Here is an 18,164-nt window from a genome sequence, read left to right as displayed (position 1 = left end):
TTTGATAAATGAAGTTAACCAACTAACATTATACATACCCTTTTGGTTTCTGTACCCAATATTTAAAAAATTTACAAATGCAATAAAAATATCGGTATCAGTACTCTGTATCAGCAAGTACCAAAAATAAAAGTATCGGTATCGGGCGAGTACTGGAAAAAGTGGTATTGGTGCATCCCTACTAGTAATGTTAGTTTGGCTGAGAGTGAAAGCTGTATTCCTCTCATACACTGGTAGGCAAACTCATGAACTCGAACGTGATATCAACAAGTGTTTTTAAATGTAGGATTACTATCTTTTTTTTCCCGCAGCCAAACGCCGCACGCCGGAGATCCGGCACGGTGCCGGAGAACTTTAAGCCCTGTGTATTGTACTTTTCCCCGTAAATGTATGTTCAAAAATCATGAAGTAATAATAACGTAATAAATCTGTAATTACCCATCATCAGCGGCCTCTTGTTTCCCACCGAAGAAAGACGTCATGTCCTTCCAGCCTTTAGCGCCTGCACCCTGAACCTGCACAAACACACAGCGCCTCAACACCACTGACCCCGAACAATTCAACCACAAAAAACCAGCAGAACATGACTTAAGACCCCTTCACCCCGCCTCATAATCAAACGCACAGGAAGATATAATGACACAGTAAATATAAGTGACTTTATGGATTTAATCTCACTTTAGTTCCCAGTGTTGGTGCTGCTGACCTCGACTCACTTCAGTTCAACATAAGGAGCGTGTGTCATTAGTTTATGACTGAAATGAGAGTCTGGAGCAGCAGTGGATGTGTTTACATGTGTGACCCGTGCTGGCAAAATTAGTTGGAATGTGCACGGTCTAATTTTGAGCTACAGGCAAAAGAAGTGAAAAAGGTCGAATTTGAGGTTTTCACAAAACGGAGTTCATTAAGCCCTCTTCTAGCAATCCCAAAGCTCCAAATAGTAATTAAACACCTAAAATGATCTTTATTTGTACATTTTCTGAGGAGTGCCTTTTTCTCTGCTCACTGCTGCTGCTTCTCACCACAAGTTGTAGGACTATTGTTGCGAAGCGCAGCATTCCAGCTTTGTGAATATTCATATTGATTTCTCGATGAGTACAAACCAGTGAAATATGATTTTCAAACCCATGCTGATGAAAACAAAACGACTGATATTTGCAAAGCGCGTGCGTAAGACGCACCTTTCGAACAGCGTGCGATCTCTTTATAAAGTACATTATTTGCGAAATATGTCTTGGCGAGATTCACACAAACATAATCTGTTATGTCTTACATGAAAGTTTAATTAATGGTTGGGGAAAAATCTGATGTGTAACATTATATTAGATTCATCCATTACAGTAGGTCTTAATATAGATCTGTCTCAATGTTAATCAGACATTAAAAGAAAAGACAGAATCACTCGCTGCTCTTGATTAAACTACTGTTTATTTGCATCTTTGTTCTGTTGCTTGGTGATTTTGCTTCGGAATCTTCAGAAAAATTGAACTCGATTTTTCTCAAAATCAATCCTGCTGACTCTATCGCCTTCAAATGGCTGTAGCTCAGTCATTTTTTGTCCGATTCCAACAAGTCACATATCATTGAAGGTATTTTAATGGAGAATGTGAAAATGAATCGTAATAGTTTTTGAAAATTTGCTCATTCCGACTAATTTTGCCAGCACGGGTCACATTTGCATTTCGTTCAGCTCATTCATTCTCTGTGTGAACAGACCAATGTATTTATTTTTTATTGATTTATTTTTTTGCTTTGGTGTGAAAGGGCCTTCAAGTTATTTTGTTAAAAAGCAGTGATGTATTACTGTAAACATGACATGATTTTATTTTTAAAGACCCCATGAAACAGTTTGCGTTTTAAGTTCTTTTAACAGTTTTTTTAAGTTCTCGTCTTTCCTATTAAACAGTAAGTTTGGGCAGAACGGGGCGGCTCAATCATCAGAGCATGAGACAAAAAAATAATTAGAGTCAGCAATATTTCAGTCTGTTATTCCAGAAGAGAGATACTGTACATATGAAAAGTGTTTATCTGCTAGAACTAGGAGAACAGAGAGCTGTAATCTGGATTGTTTGTTTGTGTTTAATGCCATTCCAGCTTCTATGGCTATTTTCATGGCGAGAAATATTATGGCTGAATTATATCATATTTTTATCATTTATTTTTGCTAAAAACTCCAAAGTAATCTGGATCGTCATGGGGTCCTTAATACAAGCATCCATGGCTACTGACTGATTTCCACAGAGTCTTCTCATGATTACATAAGCTCTTTTATGTCTAAATCATCATACTCACCACCGTAATCACAATGGCAGCAGAAAAAGAGAAAGAAAAGTGAGTTGAGACACAGAAAGAGCACAAGGGTTTCTCTCTGCTCACGATCAGCTGACGTGCATCACTGCATCACATCAGACGATCGCGAGCAGCCGGCAGCCTCGTACCTTTGTGGCCAGACCTGTGATGCTGATGGCCATTTCATCAAACAACTTTCCATCCTTCACCTACATGAGTCAGAGCAGTGTTAGAGAGCAGTGGACATCAGACTGAAACACGCTTCTATGTCGTCTAACATTTGCACTGATCAGCAACAGAAGAACTAGCTTCATGATGGCATCTGTAGAGAGTTCATTCAGTGAGATCCACTGCTGATGCTGAACCTCACACAGAAACATTTCACCACAAAAAAATCTGATAAACATACTGTATATATGTATAAGGCTACAATTTTTGACAGTTTATGCAAAATATCACTCTGGCGTAACAGAATGAGACTGAGGTCAGACTAATACTCCTGATTATAGTACTCGGTAGTGTATTTGGATGCAAAGCTCACAGTGAGCAGTCACTGGAACATCTTACCCTCACAGCAAGCATTTTGAGAAAAATGCTTTTTTAGGAATTTATAACTTTAATCTTAAGACTAAATTATTTATACAGAGGCCACTCACCACATGTATGATATACTCTACCATCCAAAAGTTTGCCGTCAGTAAGATTCATTTTAAAAGCAATTCAGCAAGACTGCATTCAATTGATCAAAAATTACAGTGAAGACATTTATAATGTTACAAAAAGATTTATATTTCAAGTAAACATGTTTTTTTTTTTTAAACATTATATTAATCGAAGAAACCCTAAAACAAATGTATGGGCAGCACAACTGTTTTACATTGACAATAATCAGAAATGTTTGTTGAGCAGCAAATCAGCATATTAGAATGATTTCTGAAGATCATGTGACACTGAAGACTGGAGTAATGATGCTGAAAATACAGCTGCGCATCACAGAAATACATTACAGTTTAACAGATATTCACAGAGAAAACATTTATGTGAATTATCTATTTTTTTATCAACTAAATGCAGCCTTGGTGAAAATAGACTTCTTTCAAAAACATTTATAAAAATCTTACCTGCCCTAAACTTCTGAACGTTGGCATGAATATTTTTAAACCTGGATAAATTTACTTACTTTACTATAAAATTAGTTTTATCCAAATGTAGAAAATGTACTTTGGCATGATGAAAATCTTTCTGCTTCTCTCATTTACTGGCAGCGCTGTGAGAAACACACTCACTCCTAACTAGACTAGTTACATACTAGTAACAAACATGCTGGTTACCTTCTCCTGTGTGGGCTTGAGAACACTGTCATTTAACGTCTGTCCCAATTCAGAAGCCTGAGAGAGAAACACATGGGTGAACACACACTCTCACAAAATGGTGTATTTCACACACAAATAAAACATGAGTCACATCACATGCATGACAGACCATCAACACTGTGCGAGGAGGCATGATCAGTCACATGACCTTCAAATGGACTGCAATCGGAGTTTTTATTAGCTGCAGTGAATGGCGGGAATCAAGTGAAGTTATGATATGCATACTGAAAACGAGCAGCATCTGCACACTGAACGCCTGTCACAAGTCGAGCATCTGACTCAGTGTTCTCACACACACAGAAACACACATGCGTGCAGCATGCGGTGAGTGTTACCGGCTCAGGCGGTGGTTTATAGCCCCGTAACTTCATCCACAGCAGCGGCGGCAGAGACAAAATAAAGCAGCGTATATAAACTACAGACGGCAGAGGTCTTACTGCTGGACTTCAGGGAATAGTTCATATGGGAATTAGGAATTTTCATAAATGAAAACTTGCTGAAAATGTGCTTCCCCTCGGGCATCCAAGATCAGGATGGGTTTGTTTCTTCATCAGGTTTGGAGAAATGTGTCACTGCATCACTGTCTCAGCAATGGATGCTCTGCAGTGGATGGGTGCTGTCAGAATGAGAGTCCAAACAGCTGATAAAAACATCACAATAATCCACAGCACTCCAGTCCATCAGTTAACATCTGGAGAAGACAAAAGCTGAAACAAATCCATCATTAAGACGTTTTAACTTCAAACCGTGACCTCTGGCTAAAATGAGTCCATAACCCATCATAACACTTCCTCCAATGAAATGTTTTTATCAGTTGTCATTCTGATGGCACCCATTTACTGCAGAGGATCCATTGCTGAGCAAGTGATGGAATACTGAATTTCTCCAAATCTGATGTGAAGAAACAAATACATCCTAATCTTGGATGACCTGAGGGTGAGCACATTTTCATTTTTGAGTGAACTATACTTTTAACATGGTCTTCTGTTACCAGCGTTCCTGACATCACATAATCACCACTTTTTATTTAGATTATGATGGTTTAGTTCAGTATTTTCTAGAGGTGCAGCCCATGTGTTTGTTGTATATCAGCCCATGTGTGCCTGCATTCACACAGACTAGTTCTTCAGCATCTCACAATTAGTGTGTTTGTGTGTGTGTGCGTTTATTTGAATAAGATTCAATAATCAATATCAGTTTGTTAAAGTGAAGATGGATCAAATAGCAGACGGGGGTGGGGACAAAAGGTTTGGGGGGGGGGGGGTCATATATTCCTAGATAGCTACATTATTACCTGAAGCTCCTCGATGGCTAATGTCAAAATTGTAATTGCATAATGTGCACAATGTAAGCTTTAAACGTTAAACATTTTCCAAAGGTTAGAACTCAGGGTCTGCACTCAGTCACACACACCTTTGTGCTATTCCTGTTATACAGTATTTTAGAGTAAAGGATGCAACAATACAGTTAGTTGTATTGTTAGTACAAGTTAGTATACAGTTAGTATATACAGTTATGTATATATATACAGTTATATATATATATATATATATAAAACATTTTTTTGCGATTTAAAATGCTATAAAAAAAAAAACATTAAAAAAAACTCCAGTACACTTATGTACACTGTAGAAAAACATGTCTACTTTAAATTTCTTTTCAGAGAAGTATTATTTTTATGAATTGGCCATTATTTAGTGCTATAAACACGTAATGTCTGTTTCATTTATACTGGAAGCCGGAGGGTGCACTTGTGCAGAAAATCCACATATGCATCACAGAAGTACTAGAACTGATGACGCTCCAGGAAATCCCTTATATGGAAAAAAGGCATTGCTGTAACTGAACAAAAAGAATATAGAAACACTTAAACTGATCAAACATAAAGACAATAAACACTCGACTGCAACAACGTATAGTTTATCAGTGTTTTTTAAGACATCTCCGGTATTTTCATAATAATATATTTATACTCCATTGCTAATCGACATAGCCTTTATTACAGTATAGATTATATATTTCTGCGTCATTCTGTGATAAGAAGCCACATCAAATCACAAATGGAACTTATTAATAACATTCAACTGATGTTGTGGAGAATGTTATATTTTTAAATTTTTGTTGGACAACAGGTTTAGAAATGCTTCTCATTACAAGTCATCACAAGGGAAGGTGTTTGGCGTGTGTTGCTTTGTCAGATGCTCATTATAGCGGGGAGGCGTTTCCTCATCTCAGCACGCAGACTCACGGACAAACAAACAGAGCCGGTTTGGAGAGAAATAAAATGCACGGAAATTATTTAAACGCAAAACACTTTGATTGGTCGATCACTTCTTCTTTTGCGGTTGCTTGATTTGAGTACCACGTGTGGACGGAGGCATCACCAGGTTTTGACGTAGTTTAGAGTGACAATCGTACCAGCATACTTTGAGGTCAAAATGCATATCCGCTACACAAAATGCGTACAGGTTGGCAGGTCTGAAATAGGTAAATTGATATTTTAAGCCAGACTCGAGTGATCAGATTGGAGAGGTTCACATCACAATTATGAGACGTACCTTCAGAGTTGCTTGGCTGGCCAATTTTGTGGTCTGTTAAGGACAGAAGATGAAAAAGTGTCTTTATAATCACAATCCCATTAGTTATTATACATGAGCAGCTGACACGCACATAAAGTCACAAAAAACATTCATCACAATTAATCATTAAACAGTCGTGCTGTGTAGTGAATACACAGGGTTTTTCCTGGCTCAAAATGAGGCAGAGGTGGTATCCTCCTGATCATGTGCACAGATTGTACCCACCCTTTAACTGGCGGTAACAAACTTTTTACATGCAACACATTTTAGGTGTTCTAATAATTACATAATTGAAGAAAATGATAATTATCAAGTTACATTTTACAAAAACAAACCTGTTGAACATTAAATTAAATACAGCATAACAGCTAAAAGTTATGACCTCCTTGATCCAAGATTTAAAGGGTTAGTTCACCCAGAAATGAAAATTAGCCCATGCTTTACTCATGTATATAACTTTCTTCTTTCAGACAAATCCAGTAGTTATATTAAAAATTGTCCTTACTCTTCCAAGCTTTATAATGACAGTGGGTGGCTGTTTCTGTTCAACAGTCCAAAAGAAGTGAAAAAAAGCACATCCATCCATAATAAAAAAACATGCCTTACACGGCTCCAGGGGGTGGGGGAGGTGAATAAAAGCCTCCTGTAGCAAATCGATGCATTTTTGTATAAAAAAATATTCAGATTTAAAACGTTATAAACACTTTTCTCTCACTTCAAACTGTTGTATGCGTTCACGAGAGAGTGTGTAGTGCATGCTCCGGATGATTAGTGACAAAAGTGCGGGGGAGAGAGCAAAACAAAACGCAGGTCACAAATTAGAAGTACAAAACGAGGATTTGTAAAGAAAAATGTCGGAGGATTTCAAAAAAAGCCAAGAGGAGACTGGTTTTCCTTTGCTAAAGTAAAGAAGCTTTGCTTTCTTTGCTCCTGTAAACAAAATTTGTGAGACTAGCATAGGAGTGTTCGCTACGAATATATCCTATGTCATCCGCCGGAAAGGCTTGCACATATGACAGTTAGCGGAAGTGAGGGAAAAGTGTTTATAACGTTTTAAATCTGGATATTTTTCTTACAAAAATGCATTGATTCGCTACAGGAGGTCTTTATTCACCCCCAGAGCCATGTGAGACACGTTTTATTATGGATGGATGTTATTTCACTTCTTTTGGACTATTGAGCAGAAACACCCACCCATTGCCATTCTAAAGCTTGGAAGAGCAAGGACAATTTTTAATTTAACTTCGATTGGATTCGTCTGAAAGAAAAAAGTCATATACACCTAGGATGCCTTGAGGGTGAGTAAAGAATGGGCTAATTTTCATTTTTGGGTGAACTAACCGTTTAAAAGAGAGATTTAAGACAAATTATAAATGAAAAGGTGTCATTTTATTATTGCTTGGACAAAATGCACAATTCTTTGAGAAACTGAAATATGTCAAATAACAAAACTAAATTGAAAATGTATAACACAAATAGGAAAAAAAAAATCTTCATATAAACAAACTGAGGTTTTACCTGTGCTCTTTCAGTTGAAAATTAGAGGCAACACTGCAGTTTAATCATGATCCAAACAAACATGCTGCATACATGCAGCATGAGCAGTTTTTAATCTAAATTAGATTGTATAATTTTGAAATTTGAAGCAAAAACAGGATTGTTAGCACTGTAGTTTTGTGAAACTATTATACATAAAACTGCATATACAATCTGAATGAAACCGAAAAAGCAGACAGGCTGAAAGAGAAGAAAATTTACTCTCTGCCACCAGGTGGCGCTTATGGAACAGCAGCGATACAGCGTTTCCTTGGTTACCGCTGTAAACAAAGCAGCACTCCGCTTATGAACACTACTTTAATTTTGCATTATACATACACGGAGGCAAAATGAAAAAAAAAAATACAATTTATACAGTCATATAAATCCTTCCCCCAGTTGTATCGCAATTCGTTTAACATCTCAACCAATTTGAATTGTAACATATTTTTATCGGTTTTCAACCTAGTAATAAAAGCTCGTCATCAGAATGAGAGTGCGGGTTATGATCGCACAATATAAGTGACATGAGCATCCTCCGAGTCAGAACAGCGATCACGAAAGAGAAAACATACTGAGACAGCTACTAATGCTCATCACATTGCATAATTAAGTGGAAAATGAACAGAAATTATGATTCTGTCTAAAGAAATGTAAAGTGAATATGTGTAAAGATATCAGTATTTCTTCAAATGTGCACACTTTTGGACTAAAAGCCCTAATGGACGCTGTTCAGTGATGCTTGCACGTGATTGTCTGCCCGAGTTTTGCTACAACCAGAGACGGCACAAAATTTGACGGAGACGGCCGCCTCATAATTCTCTATGCAGGAGAAACCTGTCTGTACACCGTTTGACAGACACAACACACAGAGGAGCCACATTATTAACACCAACTTCGGTGTCTCACTGCTTCATAAAACATATTCAGAGTACAAATATTCCTGATTTAGCAACTCAGATCGGCTGCTGTCGTCCTTCACTAGCAGGTTTAGTGGTGTGATGAAAATTACGTGAACAGTTAATCTGTGTGTGTGTGCAGCAATGTACTTACACTGTCTTTAGCGACCGACGCAAACTTACTGGCTCCAACGGTGAAGCTGCTCCAGCCCTGAAACACACACGACACACAACGGTAACGATGAATGACGGACCGACCTTTGTTATATCAAACCTGCTGCTGCTGCTGTTTTACCGAGTAGATGGAAGACATGGCGTTGTTCATGAAGTCTTCATCTTTCTTGGGCGGGTTGGGAGTGTTTCCAAATCCTACATATCGATTATCCTGCGCGCCGGATGCTCCGGCACTGAAACACCACAAAATCACAATATTCACACACATGAAATAATACGATTGTACAGACGCGTGATGTGGACACTTGTTGGGGTAAGGGGCCATTCCCATCCCCATATAGAGCTTTCTGTTTATTTGACTGTCAACATGGAAGACATAAGCTTTTGAGTCATGTGACTGCAATGAAGCTGCTCGATTATCGACAAAAAAAATACAAATAATAATTATCACAACCATTTTAGTCAATATTGAGATACGTACAAGTATATACAAATTTATACAACAGTTCTTTCTGTTCCTCGAATCTGATTGGCTGATAAGAGTTTGATATTAGCGTGATAACAGAGCTCCTCCAACCGCTTCACCGTTTGTATCACTCCACTTGCCGTATTTCTCACAGCGAGTGTCATGGCGGATGCCCAAATCCACTATAATTTAAGAATAATACTGTTTTTGTGTCACAGAATGTAGTTTTAAGAGATTTTAAGGCAAGAATGTACTTGTTTGGACTTCAAATATGTGGTTTGTTATTGTTAATAAAGATAACCAGGGCTTGACATTAACTTTTTTGTTCACCGGCCACTGTGGCTAGTGGTTTTCCAAATGTACTAACCACTCAGCATTTTCACTGGCCACAATTTTGTTATTGGGAAATTACGTTTTATATGACTTAATAAGTTATATATATATATATATATATATATATATATATATACAAATATGAAATGTTGGGGAAAAAATGCAAAGATAAGCTACTATGAGAATAAACCGCCAGTAGGTGGCAGCAAGTGACTGTCTTAATTAATGAGTCATTGAAGCATGCCTTCAAACGATTCGTTCAGACGGCCAGAACTGCCTGTCTTTATGAATGGACCACTGAATCATTGACACAAATTATTCAAAATTCAAAAAGGCGAATCAATTAATTAAGGAAACACCGCTGTGTGTTGCTCAGACATGCACGACTGTTCTGCTGTAAGCTTTGTTTATAACTATTTTGTTTGGAACTATTTTCATTAACCAAATGGAGCAAAAATGGTCAACGCTGACAATATATCAAATTAAAATATTGAACTAAAATGTAATTAACTACTTGTTTTAACTCTTTAAAATGTCAAATTTGCAATCGTGGTTTTCAGGGAAAACTTCACTCTCTTGGTCGTGTCATGTTGCTTAACTGTATGTTTTAAATATTAAAACGAAGTAAAATTTTTATGTTTCTTCTGTGTGCAGTTGTGTTCATTTGTTTTGATTTCTCCACGAGATTCTCTCACATAGACAGGCTGTGTGAGCTTCAACTGGCGCGACCTTGTTGTTACTGTTGATTATCCATTATCAATCGCCGTTTACACCGAATGTAATAAAATCAGAATCATTTTCTCCGAAATTTCGGTGCTTCCCTAATTAGATGTTTTAATCAGAAATTATCACAACCATTTTAGTCAATATTGAGATACGTACAAGTATATACAAATTTATACAACAGTTCTTTCTGTTCCTCGAATCTGATTGGCTGATAAGAGTTTGATATTAGCGTGATAACAGAGCTCCTCCAACCGCTTCACCGTTTGTATCACTCCACTTGCCGTATTTCTCACAGCGAGTGTCATGGCGGATGCCCAAATCCACTATAATTTAAGAATAATACTGTTTTTGTGTCACAGAATGTAGTTTTAAGAGATTTTAAGGCAAGAATGTACTTGTTTGGACTTCAAATATGTGGTTTGTTATTGTTAATAAAGATAACCAGGGCTTGACATTAACTTTTTTGTTCACCGGCCACTGTGGCTAGTGGTTTTCCAAATGTACTAACCACTCAGCATTTTCACTGGCCACAATTTTGTTATTGGGAAATTACGTTTTATATGACTTAATACTGCATACAAAAAAATGTAATAAAATCAGAATCATTCTCGCCGAAATTTCGGTGCTTCCCTAATTAGATGTTTTAATCAGATTAGTTGTCCGGTCGGGCAAGTAAAATTCTTTACTTTCACTTGCTCCTTCAAAAAGTCTGCTTGTACCGGACAAGCAATAATGTCGAGCTCTGTTACTGTATATAAAATTCAACCCGCCAAAGTGGCCAGCAGTAATGACCGTGTTACCCGCCACAGCTGAAATCCACCCGCATTTGGCTGGTTGGCGGGTGTTAATGTCAAGCCCTGAAGATAACGTCTATTTGAAAATTTGCTTTGATGTTTTCGGAGATGTGAGCTCCAGGACAGCGGCCGTTCAGTGCTCATAAACTCGGCCAGGTCTTCTGGAATTTACCGCTGGCTCTGATGCCTCTAAACATGACATGTAATTCGTTTTGTGTAAACCTAACGAGCAGTCTTTGGTCTCATTAATCTATTATTTGTTCCAGAGCAAATAGTTTTAAGAGGTTTGTTATTGTTAATAAAGATAACCAGGGCTTGACATTAACTTTTTTGTTCACCGGCCACTGTGGCTAGTGGTTTTCCAAATGTACTAACCACTCAGCATTTTCACTGGCCACAATTTTGTTATTGGGAAATTACGTTTTATATGACTTAATACTGCATACAAAAATGTATTTAAATTGATTTCCAGGTAATTTTTTACATATTTAAAGGGCATTTTTCCCTAACCGTAGTAAATGCATGCATCATCTTTCATATCAAATTCTTACATTTTATTAATAATTTCACTTATTATAATAAGACAATATAGGGCTGTTACCAATCATATTTTCAAAATCTCATCATGTTTATGTAACTTCAATGCTGTATATCAGAGCTTTTGTACTTTTGTACTTTTTTGTACTTTTGAATGAATTGCCTAGCAACTTTTATGATGGCTGTTGTTGTTTATTTAATATTATTATTCAATAAATAGTATTTTATATAAATAATAGTAGTATTTAGTATTGGTAAACGGTGTGTGTGTTCATGATGTTGATTTTAGTTTTATTGTTCCGCCATTAGATGGTGACAAGAGACTGTTTTACGAGTCAGCAGTAAAGACATTTAAATTTAAAAATACTAAACTGCAGTTTTGAACAAGGAAGTTATTTTTTCTTTCAAAAAGCTTGTACGCAGCCAACAAATGCGCCGAGCTGTCATCAGGAATCACCCTTAACAGATGAAAGGATAGTACGAGCCTAAAGGACATTCAAACTAATGATTTATTGTGAATTTGCGATTGATCTGAAGAAGGAATGCTGGATCTGATGCAGGTAATCACGATCGCTCAGTCAATCTCTCTCTCATAATACTCTACTATACATAATACACCGCTTTTAATACAGTAATACAATAAGCTTTTAATGAAGCAACTCAACGTTCCTTCGTTATTAGTTCTAAAGTGACGTTTTGGAATTAGTAATGGAGACTTGGGCTCAGCTGTTCAACTTTAGCTTTGAATCCGTGGCGCAAGGAAATAGTTCTGCACAAAAGAGGATTTTTAAAGACACTCCGTTGTTATTTTTTTAATGTATTTACACACTTGTGCTGTCGAACTGTTGTATAAACGCAATATCACACTCGTAGATGTGAGATATGGCTATATATCGGCAAGCTGTGATTACCTATGGCCGAATCACAGCCAAATCACACATTGGTGAAAAATCATGCATTTATTAATCTTTCAAAACAAGCTTGCAGTTTTAAGCATATTGTTTTGTTAAACCACAATTTATTTCTTGAAATTTTGTCACATTTTCTCATTTAGTGTCATGAATGTGACATGTGTTTTGGAAAGGTTCAGGGTCAAAATGATGCCCATTAGTTTCCATGCAATTCACCAAAAATCAACACTTAGGGAGGACTTTTTTTACGCTTACCTTAATTTCTCATGTTTTGTGTGTGTATTTTTTTTTAATGCAAAAAGATGAACAGGTTTGACTAATTTCCATGAGTACAAATCTTAATGTTTAAGCATATACTGATATTCTAGGGAATTGTGTGCTTCTAATTTTATAGCAACGGTTTGGACAGGACCCTTTTCTATTCTAACACGGCAATGCCTCTGTGTATAAGGCAAGGTTCAAAAAGGAATGATTGATTGAGTCAGTGTGGAAGAACCTGACTGGTCTGAACACCTCTGGTGTGACTTTAAATGCAGACCTTGAGCCAAAACCTCTTCACCAAACACTGATGACTACTGATCTCGATATTAATCGATTCTCATTTTTACGAAACGATATCACTACGTGCATGCAATGTCGTGGTCAGTTAAGTCATGAAGTTACCAAAAAGGCGATTAAAGCTGCCTTAAAACATGCATGTAATATATTTTATATGAGTCACATTTAGGAACATGTCTCTGAAATGGTTTTCAAAACTGTCTTGGAGCAGCCCAGCACTGTCTCACTCATCTAACACACCCGATTTAACTCGTCAGCTCATTAGTAGAAGCTCCAGAACCTATAGCCTACTGCGTATCATGGGAGACAATCAAAGAACAGGATGGAGAAACATTGCTACACATTTATGACCACCATATATGATGCAGAAGTGATCTGTCCTTAAATAAATGGCTTACCTTTAATCAGACCACATGACTTGAAGAAGAAAATAAGCATTGTTAATTAAGTTTATTTACAAAAATTCTGTGCATGCATGTAATATATTTTATATGAGTCACATTTAAGAACATGTCTCTGAAATGGTTTTCAAAACTGTCTTGGAGCAGCCCAGCACTGTCTCACTCATCTAACACACCCGATTTAACTCGACAGCTCGTGTTTATTTTAGCACTTCAGTCAGTGAATACGCAGACTGCAAAACACCAAAAATATCAAAGAAATAATACAGTTAAACAAGCAAGTAGCCTAAATAAGAAAGTTAAATACACCCTGTCTACAGGACGCAAGCTGAACGGAGCGGCGCGACAAAATACTATAAAACTAATTATAATCAGTGATGCTACACTGGATGCGGCACGACACGACATGATGTTGTGAGCTTGGGGTTAAAAAAAATAAATAAAATAATAATAATAATAATAATAATTATATAATAATAATAATAATAATTATATATATATATATTTTTTGATATACAAATATGAAATGTTGGAAAAAATGCAAAGATAAGCTACTATGGAAGTAAACCGCCAGTAGGTGGCATCTTAATTATCTTAATTAATGAGTCATTTTCAAAACTGTCTTGGAGCAGCCCAGCACTGTCTCACTCATCTAACACACCCGATTTAACTCGACAGCTCGTGTTTATTTTAGCACTTCAGTCAGTGAATACGCAGACTGCAAAACACCAAAAATATCAAAGAAATAATACAGTTAAACAAGCAAGTAGCCTAAATAAGAAAGTTAAATACACCCTGTCTACAGGACGCAAGCTGAACGGCGCGGCGCGACAAAATACTATATAACTAATTATAATCAGTGATGCTACACTGGATGCGGCACGACACGACATGACAAATCCCCGACAGTAAAGTGCCTCGTTCTATTAATGAGGTACTGACACAGAGTTCAAATGTCCCGTGTACACCGCCGCGTCGCAACAGATTGAGTCTGTCTAGTGTATAATATCCAAATCCACTAGCAACAATTATCCTTGTTTTCAATATTTTCGCATTTAATAAAAATCTTTTTTATGTTGTGTTTTTTTTTTTTTTTGCTAATCAATATGTCAATGATTGAAGTCGTCTCAGCGTTTAGAACGTCTCTTTGTCTCTACACTCTGCTTGGTCAGTGGAGGCCTTCTGTCTTCAAACATCTGAATGTAATGATGGATGAGTGAAACACACAAACTCACTTCTGATAGGAGTTGACATCATCAGACAGCCAGTCCTCAAACGCCTTATCAGAGGAGTGAGTCTGATTCTGTCCCGCAGCGGCACTGGACCTACAACGACAGCATCACACGTGTCAGCAACAGCATCATCATTCATCGTATGCTCTTTCAGATGCAGTGAAGGGACGGCTGGTACCGGTGGGCGGCGCTCAGGCCACTCTTGGCCTGTGGAGGAGTCCAGTTCCTGGCAGACGAGTTCTCGATCGTCCACTCCTTCCCTTCAGCCAGCGTCGCCACCTTCAACACACAGAACACCAAACTACTGCAAAATACTGTCATGTGTACAAGCAGCCAGCAATCAAACAGACCTTCAGCACACAAAATTTGTTCACAACAATCACAACTTCAGTCCAGTTAGAGGCAGATCTTATACCCTTACGATATCTGAAAGCTTAAAGTCCCCATGAAATCAAAATTAAAGTTTTTTGGGTTTTAGTATCAATATGTCAGTCTTAAGGTTATCTATAAGGCAGTGTGCTCCAAAACAGTGACAAAATTCACATTTAGAAGATATAAGCATTCAAAGCTTGCAGTTCGTCACTTCCGCCAAAACGCCTCAACGATTTTTTTGACGTCACATCGTACTTCAGCTTCTCAACAAACTTTCTGTCCAATCAAATGCTCTCTAGAATCTGAAGCGCCCGCCCCCTACACTATAAAATAGACGCCGACACCGCGGCTGAAATCGGTCACTCGTCCACAGAATTAGTATTTTCTGTACAGTGAATGGCACGTAGTGCACTATATTGCGGACAGGGAACGATTCAAACAGTGTAAATATGCTTTCCATTGAGGAAAAAAAGAAGTCTGGTTTGGCGCTGTGTCACGCTAACCACCGCACCGCACACACACTCTGCTCCGGTCCAGAGACACGATAGCACGGAGCAGATCACATGCGCGAGTCGGCGCAGACCACAAAATGTATCGGAGCTATTTGAATTCTACACAGCATGCTATATTTTATAGCAATATTGATGAGATTGTGGCTGGCATACCCTGTCAAATGCGGCTTTACAGAGCTCAACGGCTCTAGCCCAAGTTGTGATATAAACGAACGCCATTGGCTATTTTCAAAAGGGGCGGGGCTGCTTGATATGTCCCGCCCTGTCTTCCTGTTTCAGTTAAAATTACGTCAACACAGAGTAACGCTGCGTGTTTCTAAGCATTTCAGGGGACCTTTAAAACTCATCTTTTTGTTAACAAGTGTCTAAAAGGTACTACAGCATAGTCTAAAAGGTACTATAGCATAGTATGTGTTGCATGATATACCGGTACTAAAAAAAAGCAGTGCGATACCCTGCTTTTAAATACGGTACGATTCTGCATTTTACTAGTAATGGTACTTTAAGAATGTTTTTTAATAAGAGCCGTATTTCCTGGGTTGCATCGTCGTGTGACAGCAGGACAGTGTGTGTACAGAGCTCTGCTTCCACTCCCTGCAGACACACTAGCTGTACCAAACTTTATATATCTGCACAGCGCAGTCTGCTTAAACTTACTGCCAATTTAAGAGTGAATAATAAACATGCATGCATGAGAAAATACAGCATGGGACGTTTTTTGTGGGCGGAGTCTGCTGGCAGTAATAGCAGTCTATGGAAGGTGGTATAAAACTTCTATGGTATAAAAGAATAAAAAAAGTAAATTTGAGTTTATATTTCAAAATTCTGACTTTGTTCTCACAATTCCGATATTATAGCTCACAATTCTGATAAGGAAAAACAGCTCGTCATTCTCTCTCTTCCCCTCGGCTCAGAATCATGAGTTTATATCCCTGACTTCTGGCTTTTTTCCTCAGAATTGACAAACTCGCTATTGCGGAGTTAAAGGGGTCATATGATGCGATTTCAAGATTTCCTTTCTCTTTGGAGTGTTACAAGCTCTTGGTGCATAAAGAAGATCTGTAAAGTTGCAAAGACTGCACAATCAGCTTGTAACACTCCAAAGAGAAAGGAAAATTTGAAATCGCATCATATGACCCCTTTAAACTGAAAGCAATCAAAAAAGTCCATGGACAGGTTTTTGCTGACATACATTCGGTAAGGGAAACACAAATTATCATGATATTATCGGTCATAAACGTTATCAACGCTGTCAAAAACAGTAGCATTTGAGTTGTATTTGTAGGGGTTATTATAGCACAATTCTTTAACACCAAAGAGGTGAGTAAGACCTCACTAATTTTCAAAGCCTGGGTATGGCCATGGTTATGTTGCCACATCGCCGGGCCTATTAATGGAATGGTCTTTCTCAGTTCTGAAACAAATTAAGAACTACATTTTTATTGACTGAACGCAAGCGCTTATTGTGTTAGAAAACACTGTAACGGTTTCCACTGATTAAGAAATATTTTTGTTTGCTTGGGTGGTAATATTAGGCCTATTATATTAATAGGGAAGGGGGCCCAAAAATTTGTTTTGCCTATGTCACGAAAAGAGGTAAATCCGGCCCTGCCAGCATATAATACCTATTTTAGCTACTTTACATTGACTTCCAATTCATTACAGGGTCGATTTTACATTACTTATCTTAGTATATAAGGTTTTACACAATTTGGCACCCTCTTATTTAACTGATCGTTTACATGTACACAAACCCCAAAGGAATCTAAAGTCATCTAACCAGATTAAAATTGAGTGGTGACCAGGCATTTTCAGTGGTGGCCCCAAAACTTTGGAATAGTTTGCCTTTATATCTTAGACTTTCACCTTCTTTGGGCTCTTTTAAAAGAAATTTGAGACTATATTTAATAGAATTAGTGTTTGGCTCAACAGATTGATCTAACAAAGTGGCTCTTGTTTTCTTCTGTGATGTTTGCTTTATTTGCTTATTATTTATTAGTCTTTTTCCTTTCTGAGATGTTGGGCTCATTTTTATTAGCTGTTGTTAGTTTACTTTACCCTTAGTTGATTGTACAGCACATTGGTCAACCTTGACCGTGTTGTTTTAATTGTGCTCTATAAACGAAATAAAACAAACAAACAAATACGACAAAACAAACAAGTACACAATTATTATTAATAACAAAGATAAAATAACAAAAATGACTATATCATGATATAAATTGTTATCGTGAAATAAAATTACTCACATCATGGAAATAAGATTTGGTCATATCTCCCATTGCTAGTGCATGCCCTCAAATGTAAGTCAAAAGATTTATTTTGTGACATGAACGGGGCAACTGAGGTTAATATTAACCGTCTAATTTGGCTTTATCCTTTCAGCTAACTTACCAATGTTGCAAAGATCTATATTTACCTGTAGGCTTGGTAGTTGCTCACCATAGTCCTGTTTAGTGGCACTGGCATGTG

At 37.5% G+C, this 18,164-nt stretch overlaps 1 protein-coding gene across 7 annotated transcripts in view; it reads right to left on the bottom strand.

The window, feature by feature from the left end:
- Positions 1-18,164, bottom strand: part of arfgap1 (ADP-ribosylation factor GTPase activating protein 1) — a 32,693-nt gene that overhangs the window by 2,945 nt on the left and 11,584 nt on the right. For 2 of the 7 annotated variants that reach the window (XM_016480118.1, XM_016480119.1), the window contains exons 5-13: positions 14,987-15,087; positions 14,812-14,901; positions 8,972-9,083; positions 8,831-8,887; positions 6,221-6,253; positions 3,998-4,027; positions 3,621-3,677; positions 2,439-2,498; positions 439-515 (exon numbers count right to left, since the gene is read on the bottom strand). In XM_016480118.1, the coding sequence (XP_016335604.1) occupies positions 439-515; positions 2,439-2,498; positions 3,621-3,677; positions 3,998-4,027; positions 6,221-6,253; positions 8,831-8,887; positions 8,972-9,083; positions 14,812-14,901; positions 14,987-15,087 (617 nt within the window). The remainder of the gene's footprint in view (positions 1-438; positions 516-2,438; positions 2,499-3,620; positions 3,678-3,997; positions 4,028-6,220; positions 6,254-8,830; positions 8,888-8,971; positions 9,084-14,811; positions 14,902-14,986; positions 15,088-18,164) is intronic. The other 5 variants (XM_016480121.1, XM_016480122.1, XM_016480120.1 and 2 more) reach the window with 5 other exon arrangements.

Source organism: Sinocyclocheilus anshuiensis, unplaced genomic scaffold, assembly GCF_001515605.1.
Source record: "Sinocyclocheilus anshuiensis isolate Anshui unplaced genomic scaffold, SAMN03320099.WGS_v1.1 scaffold169, whole genome shotgun sequence".
NCBI lineage: Eukaryota > Metazoa > Chordata > Actinopteri > Cypriniformes > Cyprinidae > Sinocyclocheilus > Sinocyclocheilus anshuiensis.
Note: the sequence above shows the minus strand (reverse complement) of the source record. Positions and strands in the feature narration are given on the sequence as shown.